The 18,244-nt window shown below is 46.5% G+C and overlaps 2 protein-coding genes across 6 annotated transcripts in view; both read right to left on the minus strand.

Annotated features, from left to right (window-relative positions):
* The window catches only part of IP6K2 (inositol hexakisphosphate kinase 2), a 50,024-nt gene extending 43,901 nt beyond the window's left edge, over positions 1-6,123 (minus strand). The window contains exon 1 of the mRNA XM_016941061.4: positions 5,711-6,123. The gene's annotated coding sequence lies outside the window, so the exon portion shown is untranslated. The remainder of the gene's footprint in view (positions 1-5,710) is intronic.
* A 4,520-nt stretch (positions 6,124-10,643) lies between these two features.
* Positions 10,644-18,244, minus strand: part of PRKAR2A (protein kinase cAMP-dependent type II regulatory subunit alpha) — a 110,953-nt gene continuing 103,352 nt past the window's right edge. For 2 of the 5 annotated variants that reach the window (XM_063805070.1, XM_016939863.3), the window contains exon 10: positions 12,655-17,790. In XM_063805070.1, coding sequence (XP_063661140.1) covers positions 17,657-17,790 — 134 coding nt within the window. In that variant the 3' untranslated portion in view covers positions 12,655-17,656. 5 annotated transcript variants of the gene reach the window in all.

Raw genomic sequence — 18,244 nt, forward strand, 5'->3', positions numbered from 1 at the left:
TGCAGTGAGCCAAGATCATGCCTCTGCACTCCAGCCTGGGTGACAGAGCAAGACTATCTTTCTCTCTCTCTTTCTCTCTCTCTCTCTCTATATATATATGTATATATGTACATATATATGTATATTTGTACATATATATATACACACACATATATATATATGACATAATATATAAGTCGCTTTATTACCAACAGACTAGCAAAAATCAAAAAGAGCTGCACCAGGCTGGGCGTGGTGGCTTACGCCTGTAATCCCAGCACTTTGGGAGGCTGAGGCGGGTGGATTGCCTGAGGTCAGGAGTTCGTGATCAGCCTGGCCAACATGGTGAAACCCCGTCTCTACTAAAACTACAAAAATTAGCTGGGCGTGGTGGTGTACGCCTGTAGTCCCAGCTACTCAGGAGGCTGAGGCAGGAGAATTGCTTGAACCCAGGAGGTAGAGGTTACAATGAGCCGAGATCGCACCACTGCACTTCAGCCTGCAGCCTGGGTGGGTGGCAGAGCAAGACTCTGTCTCAAAAAAAAACAAAAAACAAACAAACAAAAAAAACAGAGCTGCACCAACTCTTGCTTTCAGGGATGTGAGAAAAAGGATGCTTCCAAACATTGTTGACAGAGGTAAGACTGGCTACAGCCTTTTTGGAAAGCAATTTGGCAAACTCCAGTAAAATAAAAATGCATATACTTCTGGGTCCTGTAATTCCAATCTTGGGATTCTCACTTATAGAAATAAAAGCACTGAGATGGCCGGGTGCGGTGGCTCACGACTGTAATCCCAGCACTTTGGGAGGCCAAGGTGGGCGGATCACGATGTCAGGAGATCGAGACCATCCTAGCTAACACGGTGAAACCTCATCTTTACTAAAAATACAAAAAATTAGCCAGGCGTGGTGGTGGGCGCCTGTAGTCCCAGCTACTTGGGAGGCTGAGGCAGGAGAATGGGGTGAACCCGGGAGGCGGAGCTTGCAGAGAGCTGAGATTGCACCACTGCACTCCAGCCTGGGCGACACAGCAAGACTCCGTCTCAAAAAAGAAAAAAAAAAAAGCACTGAGATATGAACAATATAGTCAGGGATATTTATTGCTATATCACATGTAGTGGGAGAAAAAGCCTGCAAAGTGATGGCCCATCCACAAGGGCATAGTTAAAGACATTTTGGGACCTCTAAAGTGTTATGGCTACTACATTGTGTAACAAATTACCTCAAATTTAGTGGCTTATAACAACTTATTTTGCTCACAAATCTGCCATTTGAGCAAGATTCAATGGAGATAACTTTTCTCTGATGCATTAGCTGGGGAAGCTTGCAGGCTGGGGTTGGAATCATCTGAAGGCTCCTCACTTGAAGTCTGCCATTTCAGGCTGGCTATCATCTGAGAATTTAGCCAGGGCTGAAAACCTGCATGTGGCCTCTCCTGGACTTCCTCACAACATGGTAGATAGATTCCAAGGATGATTATACTAAGTGAGAGCAAGTAAAGTGGAAGTTCTGATACAGGGCAGGTGAGCCCCAAAGTGGAGCTTAGCCCATGAGGGTTCTTGGCTTTGCCCAGGAAAGAATTCAAGGGCAAGCCAGAAGTAGAAGAAAACAGCTTTGTTGAAGAGGCGGTGTTAGGGCTCCGTGACTGCTCCTGCAGAGCAGGGCTATCCCTTGGGCAGAGAGTAGCAGCTCAGGGCAGTTTTGCAGTCATATTTATATCCACTTTTAATTGCATGCAGATTAAGGAGCTGTTTAAGCAGAAATCTCTAGGGAAGAGGTAGTAACTTTTGGGTCATTGGATCATTGCCACGGAAAGAGGCAGTAACTCCTGGGTGTTGCCATGGCAATGGTAAATTGAAAGCACGTTGGTGGGCATGTCTGATTGAAAGCCTCTTCCTCCCCAGGCCCTGTTTTAGCTAGTCCTCAATCTAGTGCAGCGTCCGAGCCCCACCTCTGGAGTCAAGTACCCACCTCCTACCTAAGTTCTTTTTTTATTTTTATTTTTAAATAGAGACTGGGTCTATATGTTGCCCAGGCTGGTCTTGAACTTCCAGGCTCAAGTGATCTTCCCACCTTGGCCTCCCAAAGTACTGGGATTACAGGTGTGAGTCACTGTATCTGGATCCTGTTTTAGTTCTATCAACTTTTCTAACCTAGATTCAGATATCACACAGTATAATTTCTGCCCCATTCTATTCAATAGAAGCAGTCACTGAAGCTGGCCCATATTTAAGGAGAGGGAGCTTAGACTCCACTTTTTGTGGGAAGAGTATAAAAATATTTGTGGACAGGTTTTATATTAACATCAAAAAGAAGGAACTGGGATAATGCCACTTCATTTGGAGGGCCTGCCACAAAGTTGGAATGAGTAAGAAAAGTGAGATGCAGAAAAGTATGTACAAAATAACCTAAATGTGTACAACAAAGACAAACCACTTTGTGTGAATATGTGTATGCTTTTTTTTTTGAGACAGAGTCTCATGATGTCTCCCTGGCTGGAGTGCAATGGCGTGATCTCTCTTAGCTCACTGCAACCTCCGCCTCCCAGTTTCAAGCGATTCTTGTGCCTCAGCCTCCCGAGTAGCTGGGACTACAGACATGCACCACCATATCCAGCTAATTTTTTGTATTTTAAAAACATTATTTAATTTTTAGATGGAGTTTCGCTCTTGTCACCCAGGCTGGAGTGCAGTGGCACAATCTCGGCTCATTGCAACCTCTCTGCCTCCTGAGTTCAAGTGATTGTCCTGCTTCAGCCTCCCAAGAAGCTGGGATTACAGGCGCCTGCCACCATGCGCAGCTAATTTTTTGTATTTTTAGTAGAGACAGGGTTTCGCCATGTTGGGCAGGCTGGTCTTTAACTCCTGACCTCAGGTGATCCACCTGCCTCAGCCTCCCAAAGTGCTGGGATTACAGGCGTGAGCCACTTGCACCTGGCCGTGTGTATGCTTTTATAATTATATAAGCCAGGAGAAAAGTAGGGAACATACAGTTTGTAAACATGGGTTGCAGAAAATGGTGATAGAAGGGAGGGAAAGGAAAAGAGGAAAAGATAAAAGATTTAAAGGACAGCAGTTATGATGGGTTCTCTCTTATGCAATTAATTATAGGTATATATTTAGCTGGAGGAAGGAAGAAATTCTTTAGAGAGGCATCCTTAGGTGACAGAAAGATTAAGAAAATCAAGGAAGTGATGACCTCCTTATCTTAAAACTCAGGATAGGGTAGGGAGGGGTGACTGGTGGGCCACAAGGGGGTGCTGCAGGGCACTGGGAATGTTTTTCATCTGTGTTGGGTTTCTGAGTGTTTGGTCTGTGAAAAATAATTGAGCAAAACATCTTTGTTTTATGTACTTTTATGTATTTGTTATATCCTACACTTTAAAAATTAAATTAAAAAAACAAAACCTGCTGGGCACGGTGGCTCACACCTGTAATCCCAGCACTTTGGGAGGCTGAGGCAGGCGAGTCACTAGGACAGGAGTTCAAGAACAGCCTGGCCAAAATGGTGAAACCCCGTCTTTACTAAAAATACAAAAAATTAGCTGGGTGTGGTGGCACACACCTGTAGTGCCAGCTACTCGAAAGGCTGAGGCAGGAGAATCGCTTAAATCTGGGAGATGGAGGTTGTAGTGAGCTGAGACTGTGCCATTGCACTCTAGCCTGGGTGACAAAGCAAGACTCTGTCTCAAAAAACAAACAAAACCAAAAGCAAAGCAAAATTTGCATAAGGTTCCCAGTGGTTGCAGTGAAGGGACAGTAGATAGGCCTTGGCCCGGACCATTTACGCCTTTGCAAGGCTGGAAGGAAGTTACATGAGCACTCAGCCGAGGGCTGATGTGGCAAAAGTCGCATTTCAAAAATAAGACTCTGGCTGTTGATCCTAGAGGGTAATTAAGACTGGGACTAAGGCCAAGTATTAAGTCCAAGGAGGGGAAAGAACTGGAGGGATTTTAAAGAAGAGTTGGGATCTGAGAGTGGACAGACTAGAGGTGCTGGCAATTGGAGACTTCTTCAGGACAGAAGGGTGGTACAACTGGAGAGGGAGTACTGATGAAAAATAAGAGGATGGGCCGGGTGTGGTGGCTCATGCCTGCAATCCCAGCACTTTGGGAGGCCAAGGCGGGCGGATCACATGAGATCAGGAGTTCGAGACCAGACTGGCCAACATGGTGAAGTCCTGTCTCTACTAAAAATACAAAATTAGCAGGACGTGGTGGCCTGCACCTGTAATCCCAGTTACTCAGGAGGCTGAGGTAGGAGAATCCATTGAACCTGGGAGGTGGAGGTTGCAGTGAGCCGAGCTCATGCCACTGCACTCCAGCCTGAGCAACACAGCGAGGCTCCATCTCAAGAAAAAAAAAAAAGACAATATTTGGGACAGCTGTTTCATAGCCTAGTGGAGATGTCAAGCAGTGGGACAACTAGTTCAGGGTGAAGTGTCCCAGCTGGAAGTATAAATTCAGAGAGAGCAGCATGGTGATAACACTCAAAGCCACACTGTTCCTGACAAAATTCCCTAAGGAGGGAGGGAGGGAGAAGAGCCCAGAGTACAGTCTTGGGTCACTCCAACATTTAACTATGTGTAGTTAAAGGTGGCAACAGAGATGAGGATGATCATAAGAGCTGGAAGGAAAACTAGGAGGGCTGAATGATTCCTGAGAATGTGGTCCTTGAAGCAGGAGGGAGAAGTCAATCCCAGTGAATTTTGCTGGGATTCCAGAGAGCTAGTATGTGCACTGGTTTTGTCAGCGGAAGTCACTGGGGACTGTGCCATGGGCTGTGGCAAGAATGGGAGGTGAGGAAGGGTAATGGCAACCACAGGCAAGTTTCAGAATGGGGCAGGAGCTAGAGGAGGATGGTGGGGAGCAAAGAGGGAGACCGGAGTTTCTGACCCATGGCAAGTCATTGCTGAGGGAGGCAGAGGTGCGAGAGGTTGGAGGACAGGGCTCTAGGGCAAGGCGGCAAGCACTGCAATGGTTTTGGAGATGAAGGGTACAGGTGAGATGCTGAGCACAGACCTCACCTCCAGGATGTAGGTCTTCAGGCCCCTGGCAGAGATGGGCCTCTGATCCCCAAAGAGGACCTCCAAAGGTGGAGGGGGCAAGAGTCTGATGAGGAGGTAGAGGGGTGCTTCTGCACTCCAGGTTCCTTTTCCTGCCCATTCCTTAAACCCGCTGGCTGTTCTTGCTCACCCCCACTCCCTCCTGCCTGGAGTCAGCCCAGGGCCTCCAGCGCTGAAGAACTGGACAGGCAGCTCAGCTCGGAGTTGGGAACACAATGTTCCCACTCGGGCAGAGGTGGGGCTAAGGTCTCTGATGACCCTCAGCTGCACCCACAGCCCTGGGACGTGGGCCATGCAGAGAGGGGTTGGTGGCAAATAATTCCTAGATTTTTTTTTTCCAGAACAAAAGACAGGAAAATTACCAAGAAAAGGATCCCACAAGGCCAGGGTTGGGAGGGTTCCTAGTATATCCTGGACACACACACCCTGTCCCCAGCACGTCCAGGCAGGACAAAGCTGGATGGGCCAGCTGAGGTATTCCCATTGTGCTAGAAGCCCACCCAGTGTCAGTGGGCCCCACCCCTGCACTCTTAATATGCCCTTGCATGCACGTGGCCCTTGAACTAGTTCCCCAGTGCCAAGTGAGGGCCTTCCCGGTTTTCAGTTGTGAGGCCAGCTCTGCGTTAGGGGTGGGGGCTGCTTTTGCTGTAAGCCAGAGATACAAACCTTGAGGTGAGCACAAAGGCAGAGACCACAGCAGCGAGTGGACCCCAGACACTTGATTGTAGTTGGGTCTTGGCCCAGCCCAGGTAGGCGAGGGACTCAGGCAATGCCAGGGTCAGTGGGAGTGGACATCCTCCCATAAGCCTGCCATCTTCGTACACAGCTGCAAGCGGAGGCCCAGGATGAGGGTCCCAACCCGTTTTTGTCTGGCTAGACTGAGACAGGAGCTGTCAGCCAGGTGGAACCATCTTGAGTTCCGAGGGAGGTGCAGCTCAGGGACCCAGTGCCACCAAGGCTGGAGCTTCCTGGAGAACAACCCCTCGTGCGGGGTCTGGGCTGAGACTTGGAAGGTCAGCGGGGGCCCTGAGCCAGCGCGCAGCCTCATTTGTCACCCTGGGCTTGGGGCCGGCTGCGCAGTTCTGGGGCAGGATGCTGGGAGCTCCAGGACAGCCCGGCCCCTGCTGGCCAAAGTGGCAAAATGCAGTACTGCCGCTCACACGTGCTTCCAGCATGTCCCGCGTCCCAGGCTTACCCGTCCCAAAGGCCTTCTCCCTACCTGGCCACAGGCCAAGACTCAGCTCACAGCAGACTGGGAGTGTGTACTGCAGCTGTCCACTCGTGCCCACGCCAGCAGTTTCAGAATGAAAGTGAACAGTTTGACCATCACTGGATGTTATACTCTAAAGTGCTGGTTTGCTTATCTGGTGGGTCTAGATTTTAGCTCCTTTTTATCTGTTTAGCAGACAAAAAACAACTGCACACACCTCCCCTCCTTCCGGGAGTTGGAGGACCTAGCCAGAAAGGGGATTGCTGGATCCTGGCTTATAGCAGAGTACACAGTGACCTTTGTCCCCTGGCTCAGTGCAGTTCTGCAGAGGGAGGAAGGGGTAGGCCCATGGCCAAGAAGGCCTACAGGGGATTTGGCTGGTATCTTCTGTTTCAGCGGCCTTCCCCAACAGCTGCCTGTCAAATGTGCATTCGTCTGCCTATCAGCATAGACTGACTGGTGAAGAGTCCTGCTGGTTTTCCTAGTGGGTAGTGCCAATCCTCTGGTCTCATACTGTAGCCTGGCTAGCCTCCTGCCCTGTGGTGTACAAATGGGCTGGGCACGCCTAACTTTGTGTACTGAAAGACATGCCAGATAAATGGTTTTATAGAACAGAAAGAAATGCCCATAAGATCAAGGATTCTGGTTGGGAAGAAGTGAGAGGGAGGGTTAGAAATGTCGTAAGTGGCTGGGCGCGGTGGCTCACACCTGTAATCCCAGCACTTTGGGAGGCCGAAATGGGTGGATCACTTGACGTCAGGGATTCGAGACCATCCTGGCCAACATGGTGAAACCCCATCGCTACTAAAAATACAAAAATTAGCTGGGCGTGGTGGCGCATGCCTGTAATCCCAGCTACTCGGGAGGTGGAGGCGGGAGAATTGCTTGAACCCGGGAGGCGGAGGAGGTTGCAGTGAGCCAAGATCACGCCACTGCACACTCCAGCCTGGGCAACAGAGTGAGACTGTCTCAAAAAAAAAAAATTCACACATAAGAGACACCTTCAACTGGGCGCAGTGGCTCACGCCTGTAATCCCAGCATTTTGGGAGGCCAAAGCAGGCGGATCACCTCAGGTCTCTACTAAAAATACAAAATTAGCTGGGCGTGGTGGCACATGCCTATAATTCCAGCTACACTAGGAGGCTGAGGCAGAAGAATTGCTTGAACCCGGGAGGCGAAGTGCAGTGAGCCAAGATTACGCCATTGCACTCTAGCCTGGGCAACAAGAGCGAGACTCTGTCTCAAAAAAAAAAGAGACACCTTCAGAAAAATTTGATTCCTAGCACCTGACCTCACAGAAGGCAATTGAGGCCAGAAATGCCTTGCTGGCCAAACTTTCTCATGATGTTTAGAATAACTAGCATAAAGATCGCAATTTCTGGCTGGGCGCAGTGGCTCACACCTGCAATCCCAGCACTTTGGGAGGCTGAGGCAGGCGAATCATTTGAGCTCAGGAGTTCCAGAGCAGCCTGGCCAACATGGTGAAACCCTGTCTCTACTAAAAATACAAAAATTAGCTGGGCATGGTGGTGGGTGCCTGTAATCCCAGCTTCTTGGGAGGCTGAAGCAGGACAATCACTTGAACTAAGGAGGCAGAGAGGTTGCAATGAGCCGAGATTGTGCCACTGCACTCTGGCCTGGGCGACAAGAGTGAAACTCTGTCTCAGAAAGAAAAAAAAGATGACAGTTTCTGAGGAGTCCCTACCTGGGGGGAGTCCTTCAAATCTTAAATCTAGTTGTTCTTGGCCAGGCGCAGTGGCTCACACCTATAATCCCAGCACGTTGGGAGGACAAGGAGGGCGGATCATGAGGTCAGGAGTTCGAGACCAGCCTGGCCAACATAGGGAAACCCCGTCTCTACTAAAAATACAAAACTTAGCTAGGTGTGGTGGCGCATGCCTGTAGTCCCAGCTACTTGGGAGGCTGAGGCAGGAGAATCGCTTGAACACGGAAGGCGGAGGTTGCAGTGAGCTGAGATCACACCACTGCACTCCAGCCTAGGTAAGAGAGTGAGACTCTGTCTCAAAAAACAAAACAAAATACAACAAAACAAAACAAAACAAAAAACTAGCTGTTCTCCTTTCACTGCTCCCCCAGAATGCTTCTATAAACAGAATTGTATGATGCAAGGTAGAGCAGCAAGGGACATCACATGCTTGTGTGTCTAGGTTACTCATTTTATGAAGACACAACAGCAGCCCAGAGAGAAAAGAGTAGCATGACTAAAGACAACAGACACTAGAAGCATAATCATCCTTGAGATAGGAGAGGGGCTGCTATCTGCATGAGTCCAGAAATGTGGAGGAACAGGCCCGGAGCGGCAGCTCACGCCTGTAATCCCAGCACTTTGGGAGGCTGAGACTGGCGGATCACCTGAAGTCAGGAGTTTGAGACCAGCCAGGCCAACATGGTGAAAACCCGTTTCTACAAAAATACAAAAATTAGCCAGGTATGGTGGCACATGCCTGTAATCCCAGCTACTCTGGAGGCTGAGGCTCGAGAATCACTTGAACCCGGGAGGCGGAGCTTGCAGTGAGCTGAGATCGTGCCACTGCACTCAAAAAAAAAAAAAAAAAAGAGAAACATGGAGGATAAACTCCATGGGCACTGGATGAAAGCTCCAGGAATCACCTGATAGATCTCAGTACCATTATTGTTGCTAATTCTTGGGGTTTAAACACAGAGTTAGAAACATCCACAGCTGGTCATCAGGATTTATTCAATGAACAAATGAGCTTAGGCAGACCTAACTTCTAACATTCCAAGTTAGAACTTGGTAATACTTGTCTGAATTCACAACTGATTAGTAGGTTCCTGGTCAACACTCAGCATTTTTTTTTTTTCTTTTTTTGAGACGGAGTCTCACTCTGTTGCCAGGCTGGAGTGCAGTGGCACGATCTCAGCTCACTGAAAACTCCGCCTCCCAGGTTCAAGCGATTCTCCTGCCTCAACCTCCCGAATAGCTGGGACTACAGGCGCATGCCACCACGCCCAGATAATTTTTGTACTTTTATTTTTTTTTTTCTTTGAGATGGAGTCTTGCTCTGTTGCCCAGGCTGGAGTGCAGTAGCACGATCTCGGCTCACTGCAACCTCCGCCTCCCAGGTTCAAGTGATTCTCCTGCCTCAGCCTCCTGAGTAGCTGGAATTACTGCACACCATCACACCCGGCTAATTTTTGTATTTTCAGTAGAGACGGGGTTTCACCATGTTGGTCAGGCTGGTCTCGAACTCCTGACCTCATGTTCTGCCCACCTCGGCTTTCCAATGTGTCGGGATTACAGGTGTGAGCCACTGTGCCCGCCCTAATTTTTGTATTTTTAGTAGACGCGGGGTTTCACTACGTTGGCTAGGATGGTCTTGATCTCTTACCCTCATGGTCTGCCTGCCTCGGCCTCCCAAGGTGCTGGGATTACAGGCGTGAGCCACAGCACCTGGCCAACACTCCACATTTTATTTATATATCAGAAAACAATCAGGTAACAGTATGTATCACTGGCCATGATTTGTCTCTAGAGAGAATGGGTAAAGGAAGCAAAATTTATACTTAATATGATGCTTTGTTAAGTGACCCCAATTTCCTCCCACTTTTTAATACTGTTTTAATTGTTGTTATAAAATTAAGTGATTCCCTATCACTATATACTCAGGTAATATATTCAGGTAACTTTGATGGGACAAATTTCTAGCTTCCTGTTAGGACACACTAACATAGTCCTCATGTAATGTTCCCTCTTCAAGGCTGAGACTACGGATGATATGATCTTGACATTGTCCTGGAATGTCTTATGTCATAGCAGTACTACCACGAAAACAAAACCACAATTTTTTTTTTTCCTTTTGGTGGAGAATGGGGTCTCGTTACGTTGCCCAGGCAGGTCTCGGACTCCTGGGCTCGAGCTATCCTCCTGCCTCTGCCTCCCTAAGAGCTGGGATTATAGGCGTGAGCCACTGTGCCCAGCCACAATTTTTTTTTAATTAAAAAAATTTTTTTAGAGATGTGGTTTCATGATCGAGACCATCCTGGCTAACACGGTGAAACCCCGTCTCTACTGAAAAAAAAAAAAATTAGCCGGGCATGGTGGTGGGCGCCTGTAGTCCTGGCTACTCGGGAGGCTGAGGCAAGGAGAATAGCATGAACCCAGGAGGTGGAGCTTGCAATGAGCCAAGATCACGTCACTGCACTCCAGGCTGGGCAACAGAGCAAGACTCTGTCTTTAAAAAAAAAAAAAAAGCGAGAGATGCGGTTTCACTATGTTGCCCAGGCTGGTCTTAAACTCCTGGGCTCAAGCGATCCTCCCACTTCAGCCTCCCAAAGGGCTGAGATTACAGGAGTGAGCCACCATGCCTGGCTGACATTTAATTTTTAAAGCTTTCAAACAAAGACACTTTGGTTTTTAGAGGGTTCAGCTACCAGTTTATTGGGCCCTAGTGAGTCTCAAGATTTCCATCTACCAGTTTCTTGGGTCCTAGATTTCATATGCTCCCACAGCTTGGCCCTTTGGTACAGGCAGGTGTCTCTGTCCAAATGTGGGCAAGATCAAACTGCAACAAGGCGCTTCCTTTGGTCACCTGAAAAGAAATTGTAGGTACAGTGGGCTGTCACAGCATCCTTGCTAGTTCTGGTTATAGCCATGTCACAGAGAAGGAAATTATGTAAATAATATTGAGTGACAGATGTTTTCTACTTTTTTTTTTTAAACGGAGTCTCACTCTGTTGCCCAGGCTGGAGTGCAGTGGCGCAATCTTGGTTCACTGCAACCTCTACCTCCTGGGTTCAAGCAATTCTCCTGCCTCAGCCTCCTGAGTAGTTGGGATTACAGGCACCCGCCACCACACCTGGATAATATTTGTATTTTTAGTAGAGACGGGGTTTCACCATGTTGGCCAGGCTGGTTTTAAACTCCTGACCTCAAATGATCCACCTGCCTCAGCCTCCCAAAGTACTGGGATTATAGGCATGAGCAACCGCACCCAGCCTTTTTTTTTTTTTTTTTTCAGACACCGTGCCCGGCTATTTTTTATTTTTTGTAGAGACAGGGTCTTACTATGTTGCCCAGGCTGGTTTCAAACTTCAATGATCCTCCTGCCTTAGCCTCCCAAAGCACCTGGATTACAGGTGTGAGCCACCATACCCAGCTCTGCTGGATTTCATTGGTGAGTTTGTCTTCCTGGCAAGGGATATACAGGATACCCTTGCACATCATCCACAACCATTCAAATACCATGTTGTGATTGCTAATTTTATGTGTTAACTTGACTGGGCCACAGTGTGCCCAGATATTTGATCCAACATTATTCCAGATGTTTCTGTGAGGGTGTTTTTGGATAAGGTTTTTTTTTTTTTTTTTGAGACTGAGTTTCACTCTTGTCACCCATGCTGGAGTGAGTGGAATGATGCAATCTCGGCTCACTGCAACCTCCACCTCCTGGGTTCAAGTGACTCTCCTACCTCAGCCTTCCAAATGGCTGGGATTATAGGAATGTGCCACCATACCTGGCTAATATTTGTGTTTTTAGTAGAGACTGGGTTTCACCATGTTGGCCAGGCTGGTCTCAAACTCCTGACCTCAGGTGATCCGCCCACCTCCACCTCCCAAAGTGCTGGGATTACAGGCCTGAGTCATCGTGCCCAGCCTGGATAAGATTAACATTTAATTTGGTATAGAAGTAAAGTAGATGACCTTCCCTAATGTGTGTGGGCCTCATCCAATCAGTCGAAGGCATGAATAGAACAAAAAGGCCAACTCTTCCCCAGGTAAGACAGAATTCTCTTTCCTGCCCACCTTTGAACTGGGATGTTGTCTTTTTTCCTGCCTTTGGACTCTAACTGAAACACTGGTTCTTCCTGGGTCTTGAGCCTGCTGGCTTTTGGACAAGAACAACAACATTGGCTCTTCTGAATCTCAGGCCTTCACATTTGAACTGGAACTAAACCATTGGCTCTCCTGGGTCTCCAGCTAGCCAATTCACCCTGCAGATCTTGGGACTTGCCCACCTCTATAACTGTGTGAGCCAATTCCTTGTAATAAATCTTTAGGCTGGGTGCAGTGGCTCACACCTATAATTCCAGCACTTTGGGAAGCTGGAAGCTGAGGCAGGAAGACTGCTTGAGCCCAGGAGTTTGAAACCAGCCTGGACAACATAGTGAGATCCTGTCACTAAAAAAAAAAAAAAAAAAAAAAAAAAAAAAGAATCTTTATACACATATACACACACCCTACTGACTGCTTCTCTGGAGAACCCTGACTAGTACAAGGGGTCCCTAATTTTCAAGGGCTCATACCCTAATCCCAGATCTGCCAGAAGAATGAATCTGCTAAAGGAGTGCTATGACGGCCTGGAGCCCTGAAGCAAAATGGCAAACACGTAACATAAGACTGCACCAGAAAGTCAGACATGATTTGTCAGCCTTTATTAATCAAGAGTAAAGCCGAGCCCTAGGGTTTCCTTAACAACAACAAAAAGAACATCAACCTTGTTTATGGCAAACAGTGACTTAATTCTTAATGACTGTTCATTATATGTTTAACACCACAGAGCAAGAATTGATCACGTTTCAATCACTTATTCTTCTGAGATTAAAATACAAGATTAAAACAGATTAAAATAAAATTCACTCCAAGGATTTAAAAAATAATTCCAATTGAAAGACATTTCAAACACTGTATATAGAACTCAGGACCAAAAGAAGACCTTAAAACATTTTTTACCTTTGAGGTAGCACAATAATGCTGAATTAGATTTATTTTATTACAGTGAGCTTAAAAAAACAACACAGAATCTACCCTTTGCTCAAGGTGGGCTAAATGGTTTTACGCAAACCCCCCCATGAGGTTAGTGACAGTTCTTGTCCTTTTTTTTTTTTTTTTTTTTTTTTAAGTATAAAGATAGCCCTGCAGTGTGTAAAAGGAAACCTATGGGAAGGCTGCTTCCCATAAAATAGACAATAGAATCATTGAGGAACGTCAGCAGTCAAGACAGGAGGAACAAGAGGTCACTGTAGTGAAAAACCAAAACAACTTGTATCTTGGCAAGATTGGTTTACAAGTTCATGACAAGAACAAAAATTCCAACATCAGCCAACTGAAAATAAAAGATAAAAGATGACATTCATGGATCTTTTTATTATTCTCTGTGCAAAATGCTCTTCTTTCTAAATTAGAGAGGGTAGCTTGTACACTGTGACATGACATGAAATGCTGTGTGCCCAGGGTGCTGCTGGGTGCCAACAGCACCTCTCATTGAATACGATATCACTGTGTGCAGAGAAAATGGGCAATCAGAGGATAAACATAACCTCTCCTGGCTGAAGAACCATTTCTTGCCACTTTGCTGCTGAATTCACTCATTAAACTGCTCAAAGGAAAAGCTCTACCCTGATTTCTGAGAGTCTACAGCAATATATGTAACACAATTATATATGAAGACTATTGACTAACAGGACAATAGCACATGAACCTTTCCTTCAGAGAATTCAACCAAGAGAAGAGAGTGGGTGGGATAAGCTGGGGGCCAAAAGGAAGGCTCTCAGGAATATTCTCTACCATCCAAAATCAACAGCAAAGCCAGAAAAGGGGCATGAGCTCTAATTCATTGAAGAGAACACCACAAAACAGTTAACAAAGGGATCTCTTTCCAACACATGCTCCTCTCCATGAGGCTCAACCATCAGTGCAGGGCTTGCCTGATGTGGACAATGTGGATACCTCAGCCCTGAGTTGAACTTGGCATGCCACCTTTGATTCCCCATGCTGCAAAAAGAATTGGAACGCTGTCAGGTCCTGGCACCGTGGTAATGGCTATATCCTATTTCACTCACACACGTCCTTTTAAAGTCTCCCTTCCTCAAGCTATTAAATAGAACCCTCTAGGGATCCTGTATGCAGTGAGGGTCTGAACTGATGATCCATATGTCAATCAGTAGTTGGAGGAGGATGACTTTTTTTTTTTTTTTTGAGATAGGGTCCCACTTTGTCCCCCAGACTGGAGTGCAGTGGCACGATCATGGCTCACTGCAGCTTCAGTCTCCCAGGTTAAAGGAATCCTTTCACCTCAGCCTACTGAGTGTGCACCACCAGGTCCAGCTAATTGTTTTTTTAACTTTTCTTTTTCTTTTTTTTTTTTCTTGGTAGAGACAGGGTCTCCCTCTGTTGCCCAGGATGGTTTGGAACTCCTGGGCTCAAGCAATCCTCCCACTTTGGCTTCCCAAAGTGCTGGGATTACAGGCATGAGCCACTATGCCCAACCTGAGCAGGATGACTTAAACCTGATCAATTCTACTCCAAAACAGCAACTATCATTAAGTCAGGGGTGTCAAGGAGGACTCTGTGAAGGCAAAGACTAGACTGGGATGTGTGCGAGAGTGGGATAAGAAGGCCCATCCCTAGCAGACTGCAGGAGTGACTCTGGCATAGAATTCATGGCCAGCCCTAACTAGTGTGATGGGTGGCAGGGAGGAGGCATCTGCTCAGTGTTCAAACAAAATCCTCACAAGTTCTGGGGCTGGACCTCTGTGTCACTCCTGAATCCCAATGTATCCGTTACCTTTGCAAGAAACTGGTGTGGTTCTTGTCTGCTAAGGGCAAGACCTGTTTTCTGAATTTACTTTCTGATAATAAAGTAACACCATGGAAAAGAAGAACCTCAGAAAAATATGCGGTCACCACATGGGCTTTCCCAGTGCTAGCTGCCTGTTTTGGAAAGCTGCAATGTAGGCTACAGAGGGCAGTCTGAAAAGAGTCCTTCTGCTTTCGCTTCCTGGAGCTTAAGAAGAAAAGAGGAATTACCAAGGTTGTGGTGGGTTATTTACTCTGGAAATATCTTGGTCACACTGTCCGTGGCAAAAGCGGAAAGCCTAGCTTATGTGGACAGTTGAAGGTGACTGTGTGGGCCATCATTATCTACAACAGAAATGACTCAAGCCCTAGCATGTAATCTCTTAGGGACTTAACAAGTTAAAAAGAAACAAAAAATCATATTGGAAATGGCCTCTTGGTTTAATATAAACTTGGTTACAACATTCAAATTTATCTTTACGGAAATTTCACACTGCTCCTAGGAGCCCTTATAGCATCTGATTCTAAGTTATTCTGAAGGAAAAAAAAATTATTCTGAAATACACCTTATTAGGATGATCACTGGAATTCTACCAGATGTAAGTAAAAGGCTAAATGGGTTTTAAATAAATACAAGCTAAATTACCTTCTTCTGGGGTTAACAATTAGAATCCCAAATACCCCAACATCTCAACTAGAAAGGCCTTCACAGTAATTCTATGAAATTGTAAATGATGCCAATTTTTTTTTTTTTTTTTTGAGATGGAGTCTTGCACTGTCACCCAGGGTGGAATACAATGGTGCAATCTCGGCTCACTGCAACCTCCACTCCCAGGTTCAAGCGATTCTCCTGCCTGAGCCTCTCAAGTAGCTGGGATTACAGGCGCCCACCACCATGCCCGGCTAATTTTTTGTATTTTTAGTAGAGACGGGGTTTCACTATGTTGGCCAGGCTGGTCTTGAACCCCTGACCTCGTGATCCGCCCGCCTCGGCCTCCCAAAGTGCTGGGATTACAGGCATGGGTCACCATGCCCGGCCAATGCCAATTTTTGAAAACAGATTTGATCTTTAGGGTAAATGCCTGAGTCAGCTGACAAACTCCATATACATGAATATGTCCAAGTGAAATTACCTAAAGAATAATTTTTTTTCTTTTTTTCTTTTTTTTTAAGAGACAGGGTCTCACTGTGTCACCCAGACTGGAGTGCAGTGGCATGATCATAGCTCACTGTTGCCTTGACCTCCTGGGCTCAAGTGATCCTTCCACCTCAGCCTCCTGAGTATTTGGGACTACATGCGTGCATCACCACACCTGACAAATTAAAAAAAAAATTTTTTTTGCCAGGTGCAGTGGCTCACACCTGTAATCCCAGCACTTTGAGAGGCTGAGGTGGGCGGATCACCTGAGGTTGGGAGTTCGAGACCAGCCTGACCAACACAGAGAAACCCTGTCTCTATTAAAAATACAAAATTCGCCCAGCATGGTGGCGCATGCCTGTAATCCCAGCTACTCAGGAGGTTGAGGCAGGAGAATCACTTTAATCTGGGAGGCGGAGGTTGCGGTGAGCCAAGACCGCACCATTGCACTCCAGCCTGGGCAACAAGAGCGAAACTCCATCTCAAAAAGAAAACAAAAAAAAAAATTTTTGTTTTTGTAGAGACAGGATCTCACTCTGTTGCCTAGGCTGGTCTTAAGCGATCCTCCCAGCTCAGCCTCCCAAAGCACTACAATTATAGGCATGAGCCATTGAGCCTGGCCTGAGAATTTTCTTTAATTTCAAAAAAATAGCTGCTGCTTCTTTAAAGAGTTTAAAAATTGATGGGTTCAATGGCAAAGCTACACAACAACTCTGGAGTAGAAGGAAAGAACTCTCTTTACAGTACAACCTCTTTCCAGCATACTGCCATCAGCTAGTAGAGGCAACTGCAAACAAATGGTAGGAGTTGCCCAGGAAGGTATTTGGGCTGGACAAAGTGATAGCAACCCTCCAGACCCTGGCTCCTTATAAATGTATAGCAATTCATTCATACAAACTGCACAGAGGTTAAACAAAACCTACTAAAAAAATTTAAAAATCCCACAAAATCCCCAACCCAGAAAATGTTTCCTGGCTCTCTACTAACAGTAAAATGTGCTGAGCCCAAATTTTCTGCTCTAACATGGGTCCCACTGACCTATCAGTCTGCTCTGGGGTGCTGACCTGCTGGGTCCTGAGCAGGGTCTTTCCCTAAGCATCACTGTGGGTTTGGAGACAGCTGTAATGTGTGCAGCTGTCAGCAGAAAGTACAATGCCACTGGGCTACATATGTCCATATCATCCACCACCATTTCCCACTGTAAAACCAAAGGCTGCAACTGTGAACAAATGTGGACTTTCTCAAAGGACAAATGAGGAGACTGAAAGCTATATTTCCTCCTTTGAGAACCATTAGAGAGTGTCTACAGTTATACAACAGGTTTCTGCAGACCCTGTGGTAACTTCCAAAAGCAAGAGTAGCAGCAAGAGAGGAAAGGAGCATGTTTATACTTTGGACTTTGTATCAGGCACTTAAATTGTTGGAGAGACATGCCGTTTTGAACCAAAGATATAAAAACTGGGTTGGAGTAATCTTTACAAGTGGTCTAATGAATGGGCCTTCAGAAGCAAAGTGGAGGTGTGGGTTGAACCTCTGCCCATCCTTTAGTGCTGACTTTCAAGTTTTCTAAATGCCCATAACCACAGCAATGGCAGCAGTGGCGGCAACGGCAGGAACAGTTCTGTCATGTCTGTTTTCTGTATGTGTTCTGTGGCTGACCAGAAGGTTTTGGTGTCACACTAAGAAGGCTCTGGGGTGTGGCACACCTACTGCCCGAGGTTGCCCAGATCCACGCTGGAGCCAAACATCTTCACCAGCTGTTCCTCATAGTGTGAGATGTTCCTCTTCATGATGTCCATGCAGGGCCCCAGAAGCCTCTCGAATGCTTGTACATCCATAACTGCATTGTTAAAAAGACGTGAGGGAGAGAATGAATTCAAGCCATTTCCCTCATGCAAACCTTTTCCTAAACATACCCATTCATGTTGTATGAGATTACACCTTGGGACACCAGCCACTTGCAAAAAGGGATGTTTCTATATGAATTCAGAAGACTGTGTCATCCAAGTTAGAGACTTTACAGAGTCCAGCAGCTCCTGTTCTCCCCATTTTCCCACAGCCCTGGACATCAGTTCTTTTCATACGGCTAAAGAGCCTGCATGCCTGTCTTGCTCACAGGCTGTCATCAGTACTCAGAAATGTTTGCTGAAAGCATCCATTCATCCATCTCTGGTTGCTCACATAAACTGCCTAGGCCTAGACAGCAGTAAAAGATGGCAGAATATGTCAAGGCTTGCTGATGGGAAAAAAATATTACATGTTAGAAAAAGAGTATTAATGCATAAAGATCTTTT

The sequence above is a fragment of the Pan troglodytes genome, chromosome 2 (assembly GCF_028858775.2).
Source record: "Pan troglodytes isolate AG18354 chromosome 2, NHGRI_mPanTro3-v2.0_pri, whole genome shotgun sequence".
Classification (NCBI taxonomy): Eukaryota; Metazoa; Chordata; class Mammalia; order Primates; family Hominidae; genus Pan; species Pan troglodytes.